Source organism: Carcharhinus amblyrhynchos, chromosome 8 (assembly GCF_965287045.1).
Source record: "Carcharhinus amblyrhynchos chromosome 8, sCarAmb.v2.hapA, whole genome shotgun sequence".
NCBI lineage: Eukaryota > Metazoa > Chordata > Chondrichthyes > Carcharhiniformes > Carcharhinidae > Carcharhinus > Carcharhinus amblyrhynchos.
This window is the reverse complement of record NC_137331.1, coordinates 124467368-124481925: the sequence shown is the minus strand read 5'-3', so window position 1 is coordinate 124481925 and position 14558 is coordinate 124467368. Positions and strand designations below refer to the sequence as shown.

The 14558-nt window shown below is 42.4% G+C and overlaps 1 protein-coding gene across 1 annotated transcript in view; it reads left to right on the top strand.

The window, feature by feature from the left end:
- The window catches only part of lama3 (laminin, alpha 3), a 462187-nt gene that overhangs the window by 324100 nt on the left and 123529 nt on the right, over window positions 1-14558 (top strand). Inside the window, exons 45-50 of the mRNA XM_080194758.1 lie at window positions 1517-1567; window positions 7064-7215; window positions 8747-8857; window positions 9328-9439; window positions 11366-11515; window positions 13297-13490. Coding sequence (XP_080050884.1) covers window positions 1517-1567; window positions 7064-7215; window positions 8747-8857; window positions 9328-9439; window positions 11366-11515; window positions 13297-13490 — 770 coding nt within the window. The remainder of the gene's footprint in view (window positions 1-1516; window positions 1568-7063; window positions 7216-8746; window positions 8858-9327; window positions 9440-11365; window positions 11516-13296; window positions 13491-14558) is intronic.

The window sequence follows — 14558 nt, the reverse complement described above, 5'->3', positions numbered from 1 at the left end:
AGTACAAAGAATTCATCAGTGTACGAAAACAATGTGTATTTGTGTGGCAACTTTAAGGTAATGGAATGTCCAAGGCACTTAACACGTGCAACTATCAGTCCAAATGTGATACCTGGCCACAATAGGACTAGGTGATCAGAAGCTTAGTCAAGGAGATGGTTTCAAAGGGCAGCTTATAAGAAGAGAGAGAATAGCGAGACAGAGAGGTTTAGGAATGGAATTCTAGAGCATAAGGTTGAAGCAACTAAGACATGTCCACCAACAGTGGAGCAATTAAAATTGTGTATACGCAAGAGGCCAGAATTGGAGGAGAACAGAGATGATAAAGAGTTGTAGTTACAGAAGAAAGAGGAGTTTGAACACACGAATAACATGGGTGAACGTGGTGGCACATAGGTTAGCACTGCTGCCTCACAGCGCTGGGGACCTGGGTTCAATTCCAACCTCAGGTCACTGTCTGTGTGGAATTTGCACATTCTCTCCCTGTCTGCGTGAGTTTCCTTCAGGTGCTCAGGTTTCCTCCTGCAGTCGAAAGATGTGCAGGTTAAACGGATTGGCCGTGCTACATTGTCCCTTAATGTCAGGAGACTAGCAGAATAAACATGTGGGCTTACAGAGATAGGGCCCGGGTGAGATTGTTGTCGATGCAGGCTAGATAGGCTGAATGGCCCCCTTCTGCACTGTAGGGATTCTGTGGTTCTATGACTATTTGAAACTTGAGGCAATTGTGGTCAGTGTAGGTCAACGAGCACAGAAAATATTGAGCCTAATAGTGCTTGTGAACTTCTCATTTATGTGCACTAAAAACTGCATGGTTGTTGGCAGAATGACTATTGGGGGTTTTCCCTTTTGCTGCGTTTTATTTTACTTTCTCAGTGTTGAAACAAACTGCAAGGATATATTTGGTGATTTTTATTTTGTCAGTGATCATGTGAGGATGCTGGTTAAATTGGTTTTGTCTTTATTTGCAATACAGCTTGTTATAGAAATGGATTCAAAAATCATTTATGTTTTAAAAATATATATAGGTGGTGCTGAATCTTGCTGGGAAATTAATGGCTTGTTAACAATTCACAGTATTAAAAATCACCAGCAAATTCATGGAATACAAAGTGAATTATGAAACTCCAGCAATTTATATGACTACTGTTGTTTTGCACAAACAGCATCTCCCACTTTGCCTTCCATTATTTTATTTGACTCTTAATTCACCTGATTTCCTTCCCCATTTTTTCTCTGTTTCTTTCTCAATCTATAAATCTCACTTATTGAGGAATGGTCATTCACTAAGTTCCAGAGGCCCTGGATCTTCATCATACAATAACAACTTGCGCTTCAAACAAATTACATCACAAAGTGAAGGCTGTGGGAAAAGGTCTAATTAACAGTGTGCACAGTGTAATGCCCACTCCATCAAACATCTGGTCCCCGCGATGTTTCAATTCAAAAAATAATATTCTTTTAAGTTTTGGACTTTATTTGTCTGTTAAGGAATTTGTTTGCTTTTTTTAATCAGACTGTACAAATGAAGAGCCCAAGGATACCAGTTCTGATGAAAAGTGCGACAGTAAGTGAAAAATTCCACATGCCTATTCGATGGTATTTTTGTCTTTGAGAAAAAAAAGACACTTCCTCAATTGGGGTTGGAGTTGCCAATTGCACAAATAACAGCAAATATAGAGATTACTGTGTCTGAAAAGGTGGGGGATGCAGATTCAAAAGTAACTCAAAGGGGAATTTAAACCTAGGGGAGTGGGATTGATTCAATTGTTCTTTCAAAGAGCTGACACAGACATGATGGGCTGAATGATCTCTCCCTGTGCTGTAAGAGTCTATGATTCTATGTACATTATATGATAGGGTGCAAAAGGGATGAGAGGCTATCGTTACGAGAGACATGAACACTTACCCCATTAAATCAAAGAAGCTTAAGAGAAAATCTCATTTAGTTATTCAAAATTGCGCAGGGATTTGTTGAGGTTAAGAGGTATTGAGTCCAACCATCAGCAAAGGGAGAAGGTTATATTTTGTATATGTCCATTCACCTGTTGAAGGGATAGCGCTCTGAAAGCTCGTGCTACCAAATAAATCTGTTATATTTTATATATGGAATATATGGATAAACAAGAGACAAAGGAAGACTCATATTTCTGTACACCTTGCATGCTCTCTCTCCCAACGCTCTTCTACAGGCAAAAAAGGAATATGTACATTGTAGCCTGTATTATAAAATAGGCATTGTGTCAATCAATTTGCCAGCAAAATGCAGAACAACATAATAATATCCAGTAATCTGTTTTAATGATATTGGTTGTGGGAGAAATATAGGTCAGGTGAGTGGGGGCTGTAATTTAATGTCTCATCTGAAAGACAGCACTTCCAATGATGCAGCGCTCCCAGATTATGCTCCTCCAACAGGGCAGCACTCCCCAAGTACTGATCCTGTGATAGTGCAGCACCTCCCAAGTACTGCCTGTTTGATTGTGCTGCACTACCCCTCCGAGTGTGCAGCACTCTCCAAATGCTATCCTTCTCATAATGTAGCTCTCCCCAAGAACTATCCCTCTCATAATGCAGCACTCCCCAAATACTACCCGTCCGATAGTGCAGCACTGCCCAAGAACTGCTCCTTTGATAGTGCAGCACTCTCCAAATACTTGTCCTCTGACAGCGCAGTACTCCCCAAGTACTACCCTTCTGATAGTGCAACACTCCCCAAGTACTACCCCTCTGACAGTGCGGCACTCCCCAAGTACTACCCCTCTGACAGCACAGTACTCCCCAAGTACTACCCCTCTGATAGTGCAGCACTCCCCAAGCACTGACCCTCTGACAGTGCAGCACTTCCCAAGTATTACCCTTCTCATAATGCAGCACTCCCCAAATACTACCCCACTGATAGTGCAGCACTCCCCAAGTACCACCCCTCTGACAGTGCAGCACTCCCCAAGTGGTGTCCTCTCAGCGTAATGACCCTTTAAGAATGCAGTACACCCTCAGTACCATGCTGGGAGTGTTTGCGTAGACTTCTTGCTATTTGAAAACCTAAGTTTAACCTTGCATAGAAAAGGAATGGAGTGAATTATATAGTTCCTTCTAAAGGCCAGCATTGACACAATAGAACAAATGGGCTTCCCTTCTCCTGTAAAATGTTTGAATCCTATTCTGCAAAAGGCTGCATGATTTGTCAAGGATCATATGCAATTAAAATCTATTTCCTACCCCTGCCGTACATGTACAAGGCCCATTAGTGATCAACACCTTCTAAGATAAACAAGTTATTATCAGCTTTAAAATAAAAGGCAGAATGTACTATTCACATGCATTAACTTAAACACAGGTCTGCCACTATTGCCAGCATTAATTTCTAGGTTAAGGTAGCTTCAATAGGTGATCATACCTAAATGTGGGAGTATTTATATTACAAGCACACTTTCATCCTCTCTGATATTTTAAAGCTTCTACGTAAGAACGTAAGAAATAGGAGCAGGAGTAGGCCATCTAGCACCTCGAGCCTGCCCTGCCATTCAATAAGATCATGGCTGATCTACTAGTGGTTCAGTTCCACTTACCCGCCTGCTCCCCATAACCCTAAATTCCCTTATTGGTCAAAAATCTATCTACCTGTGACTTAAACACATTTAACTGCTTCAATGGGCAGAGAATTCCAAAGATTCACTACCCTCTGAGAGAAGAAGTTCCTCCTCAACTCTTCTAAATTGACTCCCCCTTATTTTGATGCTGCGCCCTCTAGCTCCTGTTTCCATTCTAAGCAGAAATAATCTCTCTGCTTCTGCCCTGTCTAGCCCCTTCATGATCTTATATGTCTCTATAAGATCTCCCCTCAGCCTCCTAAACTCCAACGAGTACAGGCCCACTCTACTCAATCTCTCCTCAAAAGCTAACCCCCTCATCTCCGGCATCAACCTGGTGAACCTTCTCTGTGCTCCCTCCAGAGCTAATATATCCTTTCTCAAATAAGGGGCCCAAAATTGCACACAGTACTCCAGTTGCGGCCTCACCAGCACCTTGTACAATTGCAGCAAGACTTCCCTGCTTTTATATTCTATCTCCCTCGCGATAAAGGCCAGCATTCCATTCACTTTCTTGATCACCTGCTGCACCTGCAAACTGAGATTTTGTGATTCACGCACAAGGACTCCCAGGTCCCTCTGCACAGTAACATGTTGTAATTTTTCACCATTTAAATAATAGTCCATTTTACTATTATTCCTTCCAAAGTGGATAACCTCACATTTGCTAAAGTTATACTCCATCTGCCAGATCCTTGCCCACTCACTCAGCCTATCCAAATCTCTCTGCAGACGTTCTATGTCCTCCACGCAATTTGCTTTCTCACTCATCTTTGTGTCATCCGCAAACTTTGTTACCCTACACTCAGCCCCCTCCTCCAGATTGTCTATGTATATGATAAACAGTTGAGGCCGTAGCACCGATCCCTGCAGCACACTACTAGTCACCAACCGCCAACCGGAAAAGCACCCTTTTATTCCAACTCTCTGCTTTCAGTTAGATAGCCAATCCTCAATCCAAGCTAACACTTTACCCCCAACTCCGTATACTTTAATCTTTTGCAGCAGCCTTTTATGAGGCACCCTATCGAATGCCTTCTGGAGATCTAAAAACACCACATCCACCGGTTCCCCTCTGTCTACCACATTCATTACATCTTCATAAAAATCCAGTAACTTTGTCAAACATGACTTTCCCTTCATGAATCCAAGCTGCGTCTGCTTGATTGAACCATTCTTTTCCAGGTTTCCTGCTATTTCTTCCTTAATGATGGATTCCAGCATTTTCCCAACTACAGACGTTAAGCTAACCCGCCTGTAGTTACCCGCCTTTTGTCTACCTCCTTTTTTTGAACAGTGGCGTTACGTTAAATGTTCTCCAATCAGCCGGCACTTCCCCAGACTCCAGCAAATTTTGATAAATTACAACTAACGTATCTGCTATTACTTCTGCCATTTCTTTTAGTACCCTGGGACGCATTCCATCCGGACCCGGAGACTTAATAGAACATAGAACATAGAACACTACAGCACAAACAGGCCCTTCGGCCCACAAGTTGCGCCGATCACATCACCTACCAACCTACAGACCTATCTATAACCCTCAATCTCATTAAACCCCATATACTCATCCAGAAGTCTTTTAAAAGACCCCAGCGAGTTCGCCTCCACCACCACTGACGGCAGCCGATTCCATTCACTCACCACCCTCTGAGTGAAAAACTTACCCCTAACATCACTTCTGAACCTCCTTCCCCGCACCTTAAATCTGTGTCCTCTCGTAGCGACCATTTCAAACCGGGGAAATAGCCTCTGAGAGTCCACCCTATCTATTCCTCTCAACATTTTGTAAACTTCTAACCTTGTTAGACTTGTTAACCTTTAGTCCCATTAACCTACCCAGCACTACCTCTTTAGTAATTTTAAGGTCCTCACCCCCTACAGTCCCATGACTGTCAATTATCGGTATGCTATTTGTGTCCTCCACTGTGAAGACCGACACAAAAAACTTGTTTAAGGCCTCGGCCATTTCCTCATTTCCCATTATTAGATCTCCCTTCTCATCTTCTAGGGGTCCAACATTTACTTTTCTATTTTATATATTTGTAAAAACTTTTACTATCAGTTTTTATATTTTGTGCTAGTTTACTTTCATAATCTATCTTTCTTTATTGCTTTCTTAGTAATTCTTTGTTGTTTTTTAAAGCTTTCCCAACCTTCTAATTCCCCACTAATTTTGGCCACTCTGTGTGCATTGGTTTTTAATTTGATACTCTCTTTTAATTCCTTAGTTATCCACGGCTGGTTATCCCTTTTCTTACATTCCTTCTTTTTCACTGGAATATATTTTTGCTGAGTACTGAGAAAAATCTCCTTAAAAAAGGAGATCTCATTATGCCCTGACTTTTACTCACTCTTCCAGAGCGCAAAGTTGAGACATTTCCCAGTTCCGAAAGCCCCACCTGGGAAAAAGTTTGGATTTTCATTCCAGCATGCCAGGGTTTCTTGGAAGTCGGGCTTGGCAACATGGAATAAGTGCACTGGATGATGGAGGTGGATGCTGTGGTAGAACTGCTTCTGTGTGCCCACACTGTGTGAGAGGCACTGTGATAGGCCTGCCTCGGTGTGCTGACACTGTGTTAGAGCTTTGAAAGAAAACAATAAACAGTCTCCCAATCCTCACCCCTCACAATCCCACTGACTCTCTGCTCTGTCCATAAATAAAGAACATAAGAACTAGGAGCAGGAGTAGGCCATCTGGCCCCTCCAACCTGCTCCTCCATTCAAGAAGATCAAAGCTGAACTTTCTGTGGACTCAGCTCCAGTTACCCCCCACTCACCATAACCCTTAATTCCTTTATTGTTCAAAAATGTATCTATCCTTGCCTTAAAAACATTCAGTGAGGCAGCCTCAACTGCTTCACTGGGCAGGGAATTCCACAGATTCACAACACTTTGTGTGAAGAAGTTCCTCCTCAACTCAGTCCTAAGTTGGCTTCCCCTATTTTGAGGCTATGCCCCCTACTTCTAGTTTCACCTGCCAGTGGAAACAACTTCCCTGCTTCTATCTTATCTGTTCTCTTCATAATCTTATATGTCTTTATAAAATCTCCCCTCATTCTTTTGAATTCCAATGAGTATAGCCCCAGTCTACTCAGTCTCTCCTCATAAGCCAACCCACTAAACTCTGGAATCAACCTAGTGAATCTCCTTTGCACCCCCTCCAGTATCAGTACATCCTTTCTCAAGTAAGGAGACCAAAACTGTACACAGTACTCCAGGTGTGGCCTCACCAGTACCTTTGGGTAGCTACCTCTGCAAAATGTGCATGCGTGAACCCCAATACGTTTCTGTAAAAATTGTCAGTGACGTGTTCAGGGGCGGCACATCTGGATCCAAGCCTCTTTTGCTATTTTCAGAACAACAGAGAGGCTCGATGTCATTGCAAAAATCCAGGTCTATGTGAACAGCTTCCCTGTTGTAAATCGAAGACCTGTGATGTCAGATCCAATCATTCTTTAATTTTCCAGCATGCGACAGTTGTGTTGAAACTCTGTTACTTGACCTGACCAAAATGGATTCCGATCTTCAAAAGATCAAACTCCAGCTTCAGAACGTGAACACGAGCACAGCTGCACAACATCGAATGGACAACCTGGACAAGGCCATCAAACACACTGAGGTAAATCCATTCAAATCTTTACACAGTCTCATCAGTTCAATGACCATCTCAAAAACTAAGTTGGCCCCCAAGCAAAGCTTGATACAGTTTTCTTGCTGGAACCAATGTTCTAAAAATTTAAACAAAATGTTAATATAAGATTGAAATTTTTAATGAGTGAAATAAGACACTAAAGGTGGGTGTGACTTTGGCATATGTATGTGGCTGTGTGTGTGTTTTGGCATGTAGTGTGTGTATATATGTATGTGGCTGTGTGTGTTTCTGGTTGTAGTGTGCGTATATATGTGGGTGTGTGCTTGGACATGTATGCTGGAATTTTACTGCTTCGACTTCCCAAGGCTCGTAAGATTCCACCCAAGGCTGACGGAGAGTGCCGCTCTGTAAGCCTCTGCCGGTAAAATTCCAGTGTGAATATGTATGTGAGTGTAGGTTTGTGTGTGTGTTTGGACATGAAATGTGTGTATGTATGTGGTGTATGTTTGAGCATGTAATGTTTGTACGGGTATGGGTATATGTGTATTTGGACATATAGGGCCCAATTTTATGTGGTAAAGTCGGGCATGAGGCAATTAATGTGATCCGCGCACGTGCCCACGCAGATGCCCACTTTAACCAAGCCCAAAAATGGCTGCGATCCGATTCATGCCCGAAACGGGTGCAACAGTGATTTAAGTGCATTTGCATGCATTTAGATTGAATTAATGAACTGCCCACCCAACTTTACCAGCATTTCCCCCTTTACCATTGCCCGTCCAGATTTGGCATGAAACAGACATGCTTGGCAAAGGTCTGTTTCAGGTGTTCCACCTTCTGAAGAGGTAGGTTCAGAGCTTCCAACAGCTCTCTGACTCAAATCGTGGTGGGATGGAGGAGCTGCCACTCTGAGGGGCAACATGTGGGGGCGAAGGGGGCAGCAGGTCACAATCGGTCTGGCTAGTGGTGGGGGTGGGATGGATGGATAACAGGGACAGTTATGTTGTGGGGATGGGGCCCATCACTCCCGCTTTTTGCTCCCGGGCCACTTTATCCGCTTTTTGCGGCCCAGGAGTGATGTAACAGCAGCACATTTTTCAATTTTTTTTCCTAACTGCGCTCTGATCGTTTCAGGTGCAATAAGTCCTGCCCACAGCGCGATTCAGGCCCGTGATTTTTTTTTCAGGCTGAGTGCCTGAAAGCAGATTTCCAAGTCGGATCTGAATTGCGCCTAGATTCAGCACTTAGAATGAAAATGGTAAAATCAGGCACATAGTGTGACTATGTATGCATGCTTGGAGAGGTGCGTAAGTAGATGGTGTGTAGGTACAAGGTCTGTATAAGTACAAGGTCTGAAAGTAGATTGGAAATCGGTTACACTCAAAAGTCAAGATTTAAAGTTAGAAAATATGGATTGTTTGTTATGAATGAATCAATTTCTTTTTAATGTAGGATTGCTTGGTAGTTTTAAGACAATTTGCGCTTTGCTTATGCAAACAAAATAAGGAAAATACATTTCAGTTAAAAATTAAATGGTATAAATGACTCTCAATTTTAGAATCAGCTGAAGAAGTATCAAGCCACAGTGAACCATCAGGTCAGAACAACTGATAATTTGGAAGATGATAACATGAACCTCATTCAAGATATTAATGCACTCAAGGAAAAGGCAAGTATTATTTGTACCAGTTTGAAACATTTCGCAGATATCAAAACTTCTGAGTGGCTACAGAAAGGATGTTGCAGATGAGGGAGTTATCTGTAGAAATTCAGGAGCAAGGGTTGTTCTCCTTCAAGCAAGGAGGCTTAAGGAGAGATTAAGTGGAGGTATTGGAAATTAAGAAGTTTGATAGAAGAAATAAAAATCAGATGGTGATGAGGAGAATCTTTTTATACAGAATGTTGTCATAAGCTGGAAAGCAGTATCCGAAAGAGAATCAAATTCAACAGTAACTGTGAAAAAGGAATTGGATAAATACTTGAAAAGGATAATATGTGGGGAAAGGACAATAAACCGCAACATGCACGTTCACAAAGCAGACACAGGCTTGATGTTTTGTGCCATTCTATTAGAAATTATCCCTTTAACTGTCTGTGTAAATTTAAGATGTGCTAAAATCTGAAAATGTTTATTTTAAGGCGGAAAAGAATTCCCGAAGTACTCAGCTATTGCTCACTTCGATCAATGAGACGCATCAACGTGCACAAACCATGCTGACAAATGTAGAAAATGTGATGCTGAAGATCTTAGGTGAGGTGATGTTTTACAACAAGTGGATAGCTCAGTGTGAATATGTGTTTTTGTAATGCTGAATGAAAATGGCCTTTAGAGAGAAAGTCTAAAGCACTTTTCACAATTTAAGGACAGCCCTAAGCACCAATTATAGTCACTGTTGTAATGTTGTAAGCACAGCAGCCGATTTCATAGATTCCTCACAGTGCAGAAGGAGGCCATTTGGCCCATCGAGTTTACACTGACTCTCTGACAGAATGTCTTATCCAGGCCCATTCCTCCCGTACTAATCTCGTAATCTCACACATTTACTATGGATAATCCATCTAATCTACAAATTTTAGGACACTAAGGGGCAATTTAGCATGGCCAATCTATCTAAGCCGCACATCTTTGGACTATGAGAGAAAACCGGAGCACCAGGAGGAAAGCCACACAGACACAGGGAGAACGTGCAGACTCCACACAGAAAGACAGCCAAGGCCAGAACTGAAGTTGTGTCCCTGGCACTGTGAGGCAGCAGGGCTAACCACTGCATGCAGCAAACCAATTTGCACATGTAAAAATCCAGCAGTGTGATGTAAACAACTTTTTCTGATGTAAAATAAAAGCAAAATACTGCTGGAATCTGAAACAAAATGCAGAAAATGCCAAAAAATCTCTGCAAATCTGACATCATCCGTTGGGAGGGGATAGAGCCAACATTTTGAGTCTAGATGACCCTTCGGTCTAGATTCAAAATGTTGGCTCTATTCTCTCTCTCCACAGGTGCTGTCAGAGCTGCTGAGATTTTCCAGCATTTTCTGATTTTGTTTTTGTGATGTAGGTAACTGATGCCTTAGGATACTGGAGAGAGCTGCCAGCTTTTTCTCAAAATAGCCTTGTGCTGATGTGGGTCCATGTGCAGATGTGGGTCCCTATGCAAATGTGGTCTAAGCTTAAGAAAGATTATACCTTTGACACTGCAGCACTACCCCTCAGCCCTCAGCACTGCCTGAGAGTGTGAGCCCAAAGCTTGTGTTCAGGTTTTTGCAGGTGGGCTTGGACCTTTGCACATAGAGCAGTGGGTTGATACTGTCCACTGATAACACAAGGCATTTCAAATAGCAAATACCGCATTTCATGTTAAAATATCATTGACTAGTTTTCCTCCTGACATCCTGTATAAAATTGCAGTTAAAAAGAGTGGAAATGGTGAAAAAATGTACTGCTGACTCATGCCTTGCATCATAATCCACATTAACTTTGATTCCCATTCATCCATCCTGCTGGACAATGGCTTCCACTCCCAGAAACTTCCTGATGGAAGTTCATTCTCAGCAACAGGGCTAACAACCCCAACATCCACAAACGAAGGCTCCCTCTCATTCCCACCCTGTTAGCATGTCTTCTGTTTCTGCCGAAGCCCACCAAACTACCAAGCTCTGGATTCTTCTATCTTTTAAAGTCCCTTACAGTGTTTCCAGATCTCCCTGTGACTTTAGTAGATTCGTCCTTGGCAGCAGAATCCCTCAGGAATTGCCTGGTTAATGGGAAAATGGTCTTGTGTTGCACCAAGTTTGAAATGAAAATCCTGCCCTCACTCTGAGGTTGTGCTCTCGAGTTCTAGTCTCTCCCACTAATGGAAACAATCTCTCCACCTCCACTCTATCCGGGCTGCTCAGTAAACTGTAAGTTTCAATAAGATTCCCCCTCATCCTTTTAAACTTCATCGAGTACAGAGCCAGACTCCCCTGGACCCCTTCCAAGGCCATCCTTCCTTAGGTATGGGGCCCAAAACTGCTCTCAGTATTCCAAATGGATTTGACCAGAGCTTGATACAGCTTCAGCAGTAAATCCCTGCTCTTGTATTCTAGCCCTCCAAGGTTACTGTGTTCTACATTAGAATAACAAAACATCCAACTAGAAAAGGCTTTGTTCCTCCAATTGCATCTTACCTTCCAGATATATTAAAAACACTGAACACACTTGATTCATCATCTGGCACTGAACCCAAGTTAAGTGAGGTGGAGCGGATGCTCAATGAAATGAGAAAACGCAACTTTGATGAGGAGAGAAGAGTGGCTGACAGGGAGAAGCAAGAGTCAAAGATCTGTAAGTGTTGCAGCTTTTTCTCTTCCTTTACAGAAAAAGTTTAAAAATTCTCTCTTGTTGGAGATGGTCATTGGCACCTGTGTGGTATAAATGTTACTTGCCACTTGTCAGCCTAAGCTTGGATACTGTCCAGGCCTTGCTGCATTTGGTCTTGGACTGCAATATCTGAACGATGCTGAACATTGTGCAATCATCAGTAAACATCCCCCCTTCTGACCTTATGATGGAGGCGAGGTCCTTGATGAATGGACTTAGGATACTACCCTGAGGAACTCTAGAGCTGAGATAATTAACCTCCAACCACCACAACTGTCTTCTTTTGTCCCAGATATGACTCCAACCAGCGGAGAGATTTCCCATTGACTCCAGATTTGCTAGGGTTCCTTGAGAGACATTCGGTTAAATGCTGCATGATGCCAAGAGCCTTCACTCTCACGTCATCTCTGGAATCTACCTGTACCCTTGCTGGTAGTCAGGTAGAGTCTGAATAGACGTGCTCACTGCCCCAATGTCACAAAATGCCAACGAGATGACAAAGAGATGGTAAATTTCTTAATGCTGACCCTACTCCTAACATGTGATGCCTGATGCAACTTGAAATTCAAAGCATTAAGCCCTTGTCTTTGGAAGTTTGAACACATCTTTTTAACTCTTCCTGCCTCCATGACCTGTTACCAACATGGTCTTTCCTTTTATGCAGTTAGTATGACAGAGACAGTTGCTGAACCAGCACCCTCCAGGAATATTCAAAAAGACATCAGGAGATGGGCCCTTAATAAATCTTAAATGTTGGGCTCGCTCAGAGGCTGCGCTCTCCCCCACCCTTGTAGACATCATCAAACTTGAGAACAGCTGACCATGCAACATCACAGCCATTTTTAAATAAGTCTGCCTCCATTCCAGCGCCAGTCGAGACCATGGCCCTCGGTATCAGCCCTGATTTTACTGAATGGAGGAACAGCCTAAGTGGCCTACTCTTTTGATTTGATTTGATTTGATTTATTATTGTCATATGTATTGGGATACATGAAAAGTATGGTCTCTTATGCGTTATACAAACAAAACATACTATTAATGGAGTACATGGGGAAAGAAAGGATAGGGTGCAGATTATAGTGTTATACATATAGTTAGGGTGAAGAGAAAAATCAGCTTAACATATGGTAGATCCATTCAAAAGTCTGATGGCAGCAGGGAAGAATCCGTTCTTGCATCGGTTGGTGTATGTCCTCAGACTTTTGTACCTTTCTCCTGATGGAAGAAGATGGAAGAGAGAATATTTCGGCGTGTGTGTGGTGATGTCTCATCTGAAGAAGGAGCAGTGCTTTGAAAGCTCATGATACCAAATAAACCTGTTGGACTTTAATCCTGGTGTTATGAGACTTCTTACGGTACATCTGGAAAGGATGCTTTCTGTGATGCATCTGTGAAAGTTGGTAAAAGTCAGTGGACATGCTTAGTCAGTTTCCTTAGCCTTCTAAGAAAGTAGAGGTGTTGGTGGGCTTTCTTAACTATAGTGTCGGTGTGGAGGGACGAGGACAAATTGCTGGTGATATGAATGCCTAGAAATTTGAAGCTTGTGACCATTTTCACTTCTCCGCCGTTGATGTAGATAAGGGCATGTCCTCCATTACGCTTCTTGAAGTTGATGACTGTCTCCTTCGTTTTGCTGACATTGAACTCTTGTTCTACAGTCATAGGTACAATCTGTATGGTTTTATTAAACAAACAGATTATGTGCTACACTGTAATTCTCTTGTTTCTTATTCATTATATTTCAGTGTTTGACCGTGTTAATAAGCTAGTGAAAAATATTGACCAAAACAACGAACTTGCAAGTAATATAAAGGATGCACTAAATTTGTATCAGGCTAAGTTAATGGATCTTCAAGAAGCAATGACTGAAGCAGCCAATCTAACTGGAAAGGCTGAGGACCTCAACAGAATCAATTCCATTTCACTGGAAGCTATTAAGGTGATAATTCCATAATATAACTGTTGAGTTTTCTTTCTTTATAAAGCCAATGTTCTGATCACTCCATGGGTTAGATTTGATGAAAATTGTTCAATTATGAAGGTTTTTAAAGTTTATTTATTAGTGTCACAAGTAGGCTTACATTAACACTGCAATGAAGTTACTGTGAAAATCCCCTAGTCGCCACACTTTGGTGCCTGTTCGGATACACTGAGGGAGAATTTAGCATGGCCAATGCACCCTAACCTGCACGCCTTTTAGACTGTGGGAGGAAACCGGAGCACCTGGAGGAAACCCACACAGACACGGAGAGAACGTGCAAACTCTGCACAGATAGTGACCCAAGCCGGGAATTGACCCCAGGACCCTGGCATTGTGAGGCAGCAGTGCTATCCACTGTGCCACCCAAGGTTTGAAGGAATTGTGATGGATTTTGATTCAGAAAATAAGAAGACACTGTTTTCAATAGCAGGAGGCAGTAGCCATAAGACACAAACTTTAGATAATTGGCAAAAGAACCAGAAGGAAGAAGCCAGAAGGCAATTTTTTACAGTGAGTTGTGATCTGGAAGGTGCTGCCTGAAAGGGTGGTGGAAGCAGGTTCACTATTAACTCTCAAAGAGAAATGGGAAAAAATAAGGTTGCAGGACTATAGGGAAAGGGAGGAGAGAGAACAACAAATTGGGTAGCTCTTCCAAGAAAGCACAATAGGCTGAATAGCCTCACTGAGAGCTACTTGATTGTGATGTAACTGTGTATTAGCAAAGAAGATCTGCCAGAATGATTTGAAAGCTGAGGTTGCTAGATTTTTGTTAACCTAATGTATTAAGTGAACATAAGAACATAAGAAATAGGAGCAGGAGTAGGCCATCTAGCCCCTCGAGCCTGCCCTGCCATTCAATAAGATCATGGCTGATCTGAAGTGGCTCAGTTCCACTTTCCTGCTTTCTCCCCATAACCCTTAATTCCCTTGCCTGCCAAAAACCTATCTACCCGCGTCTTAAATATATTTAGCGAGGTAGCCTCCACCACTTCAACGGGCAGAGAATTCTAGAGATTCACCACCCTT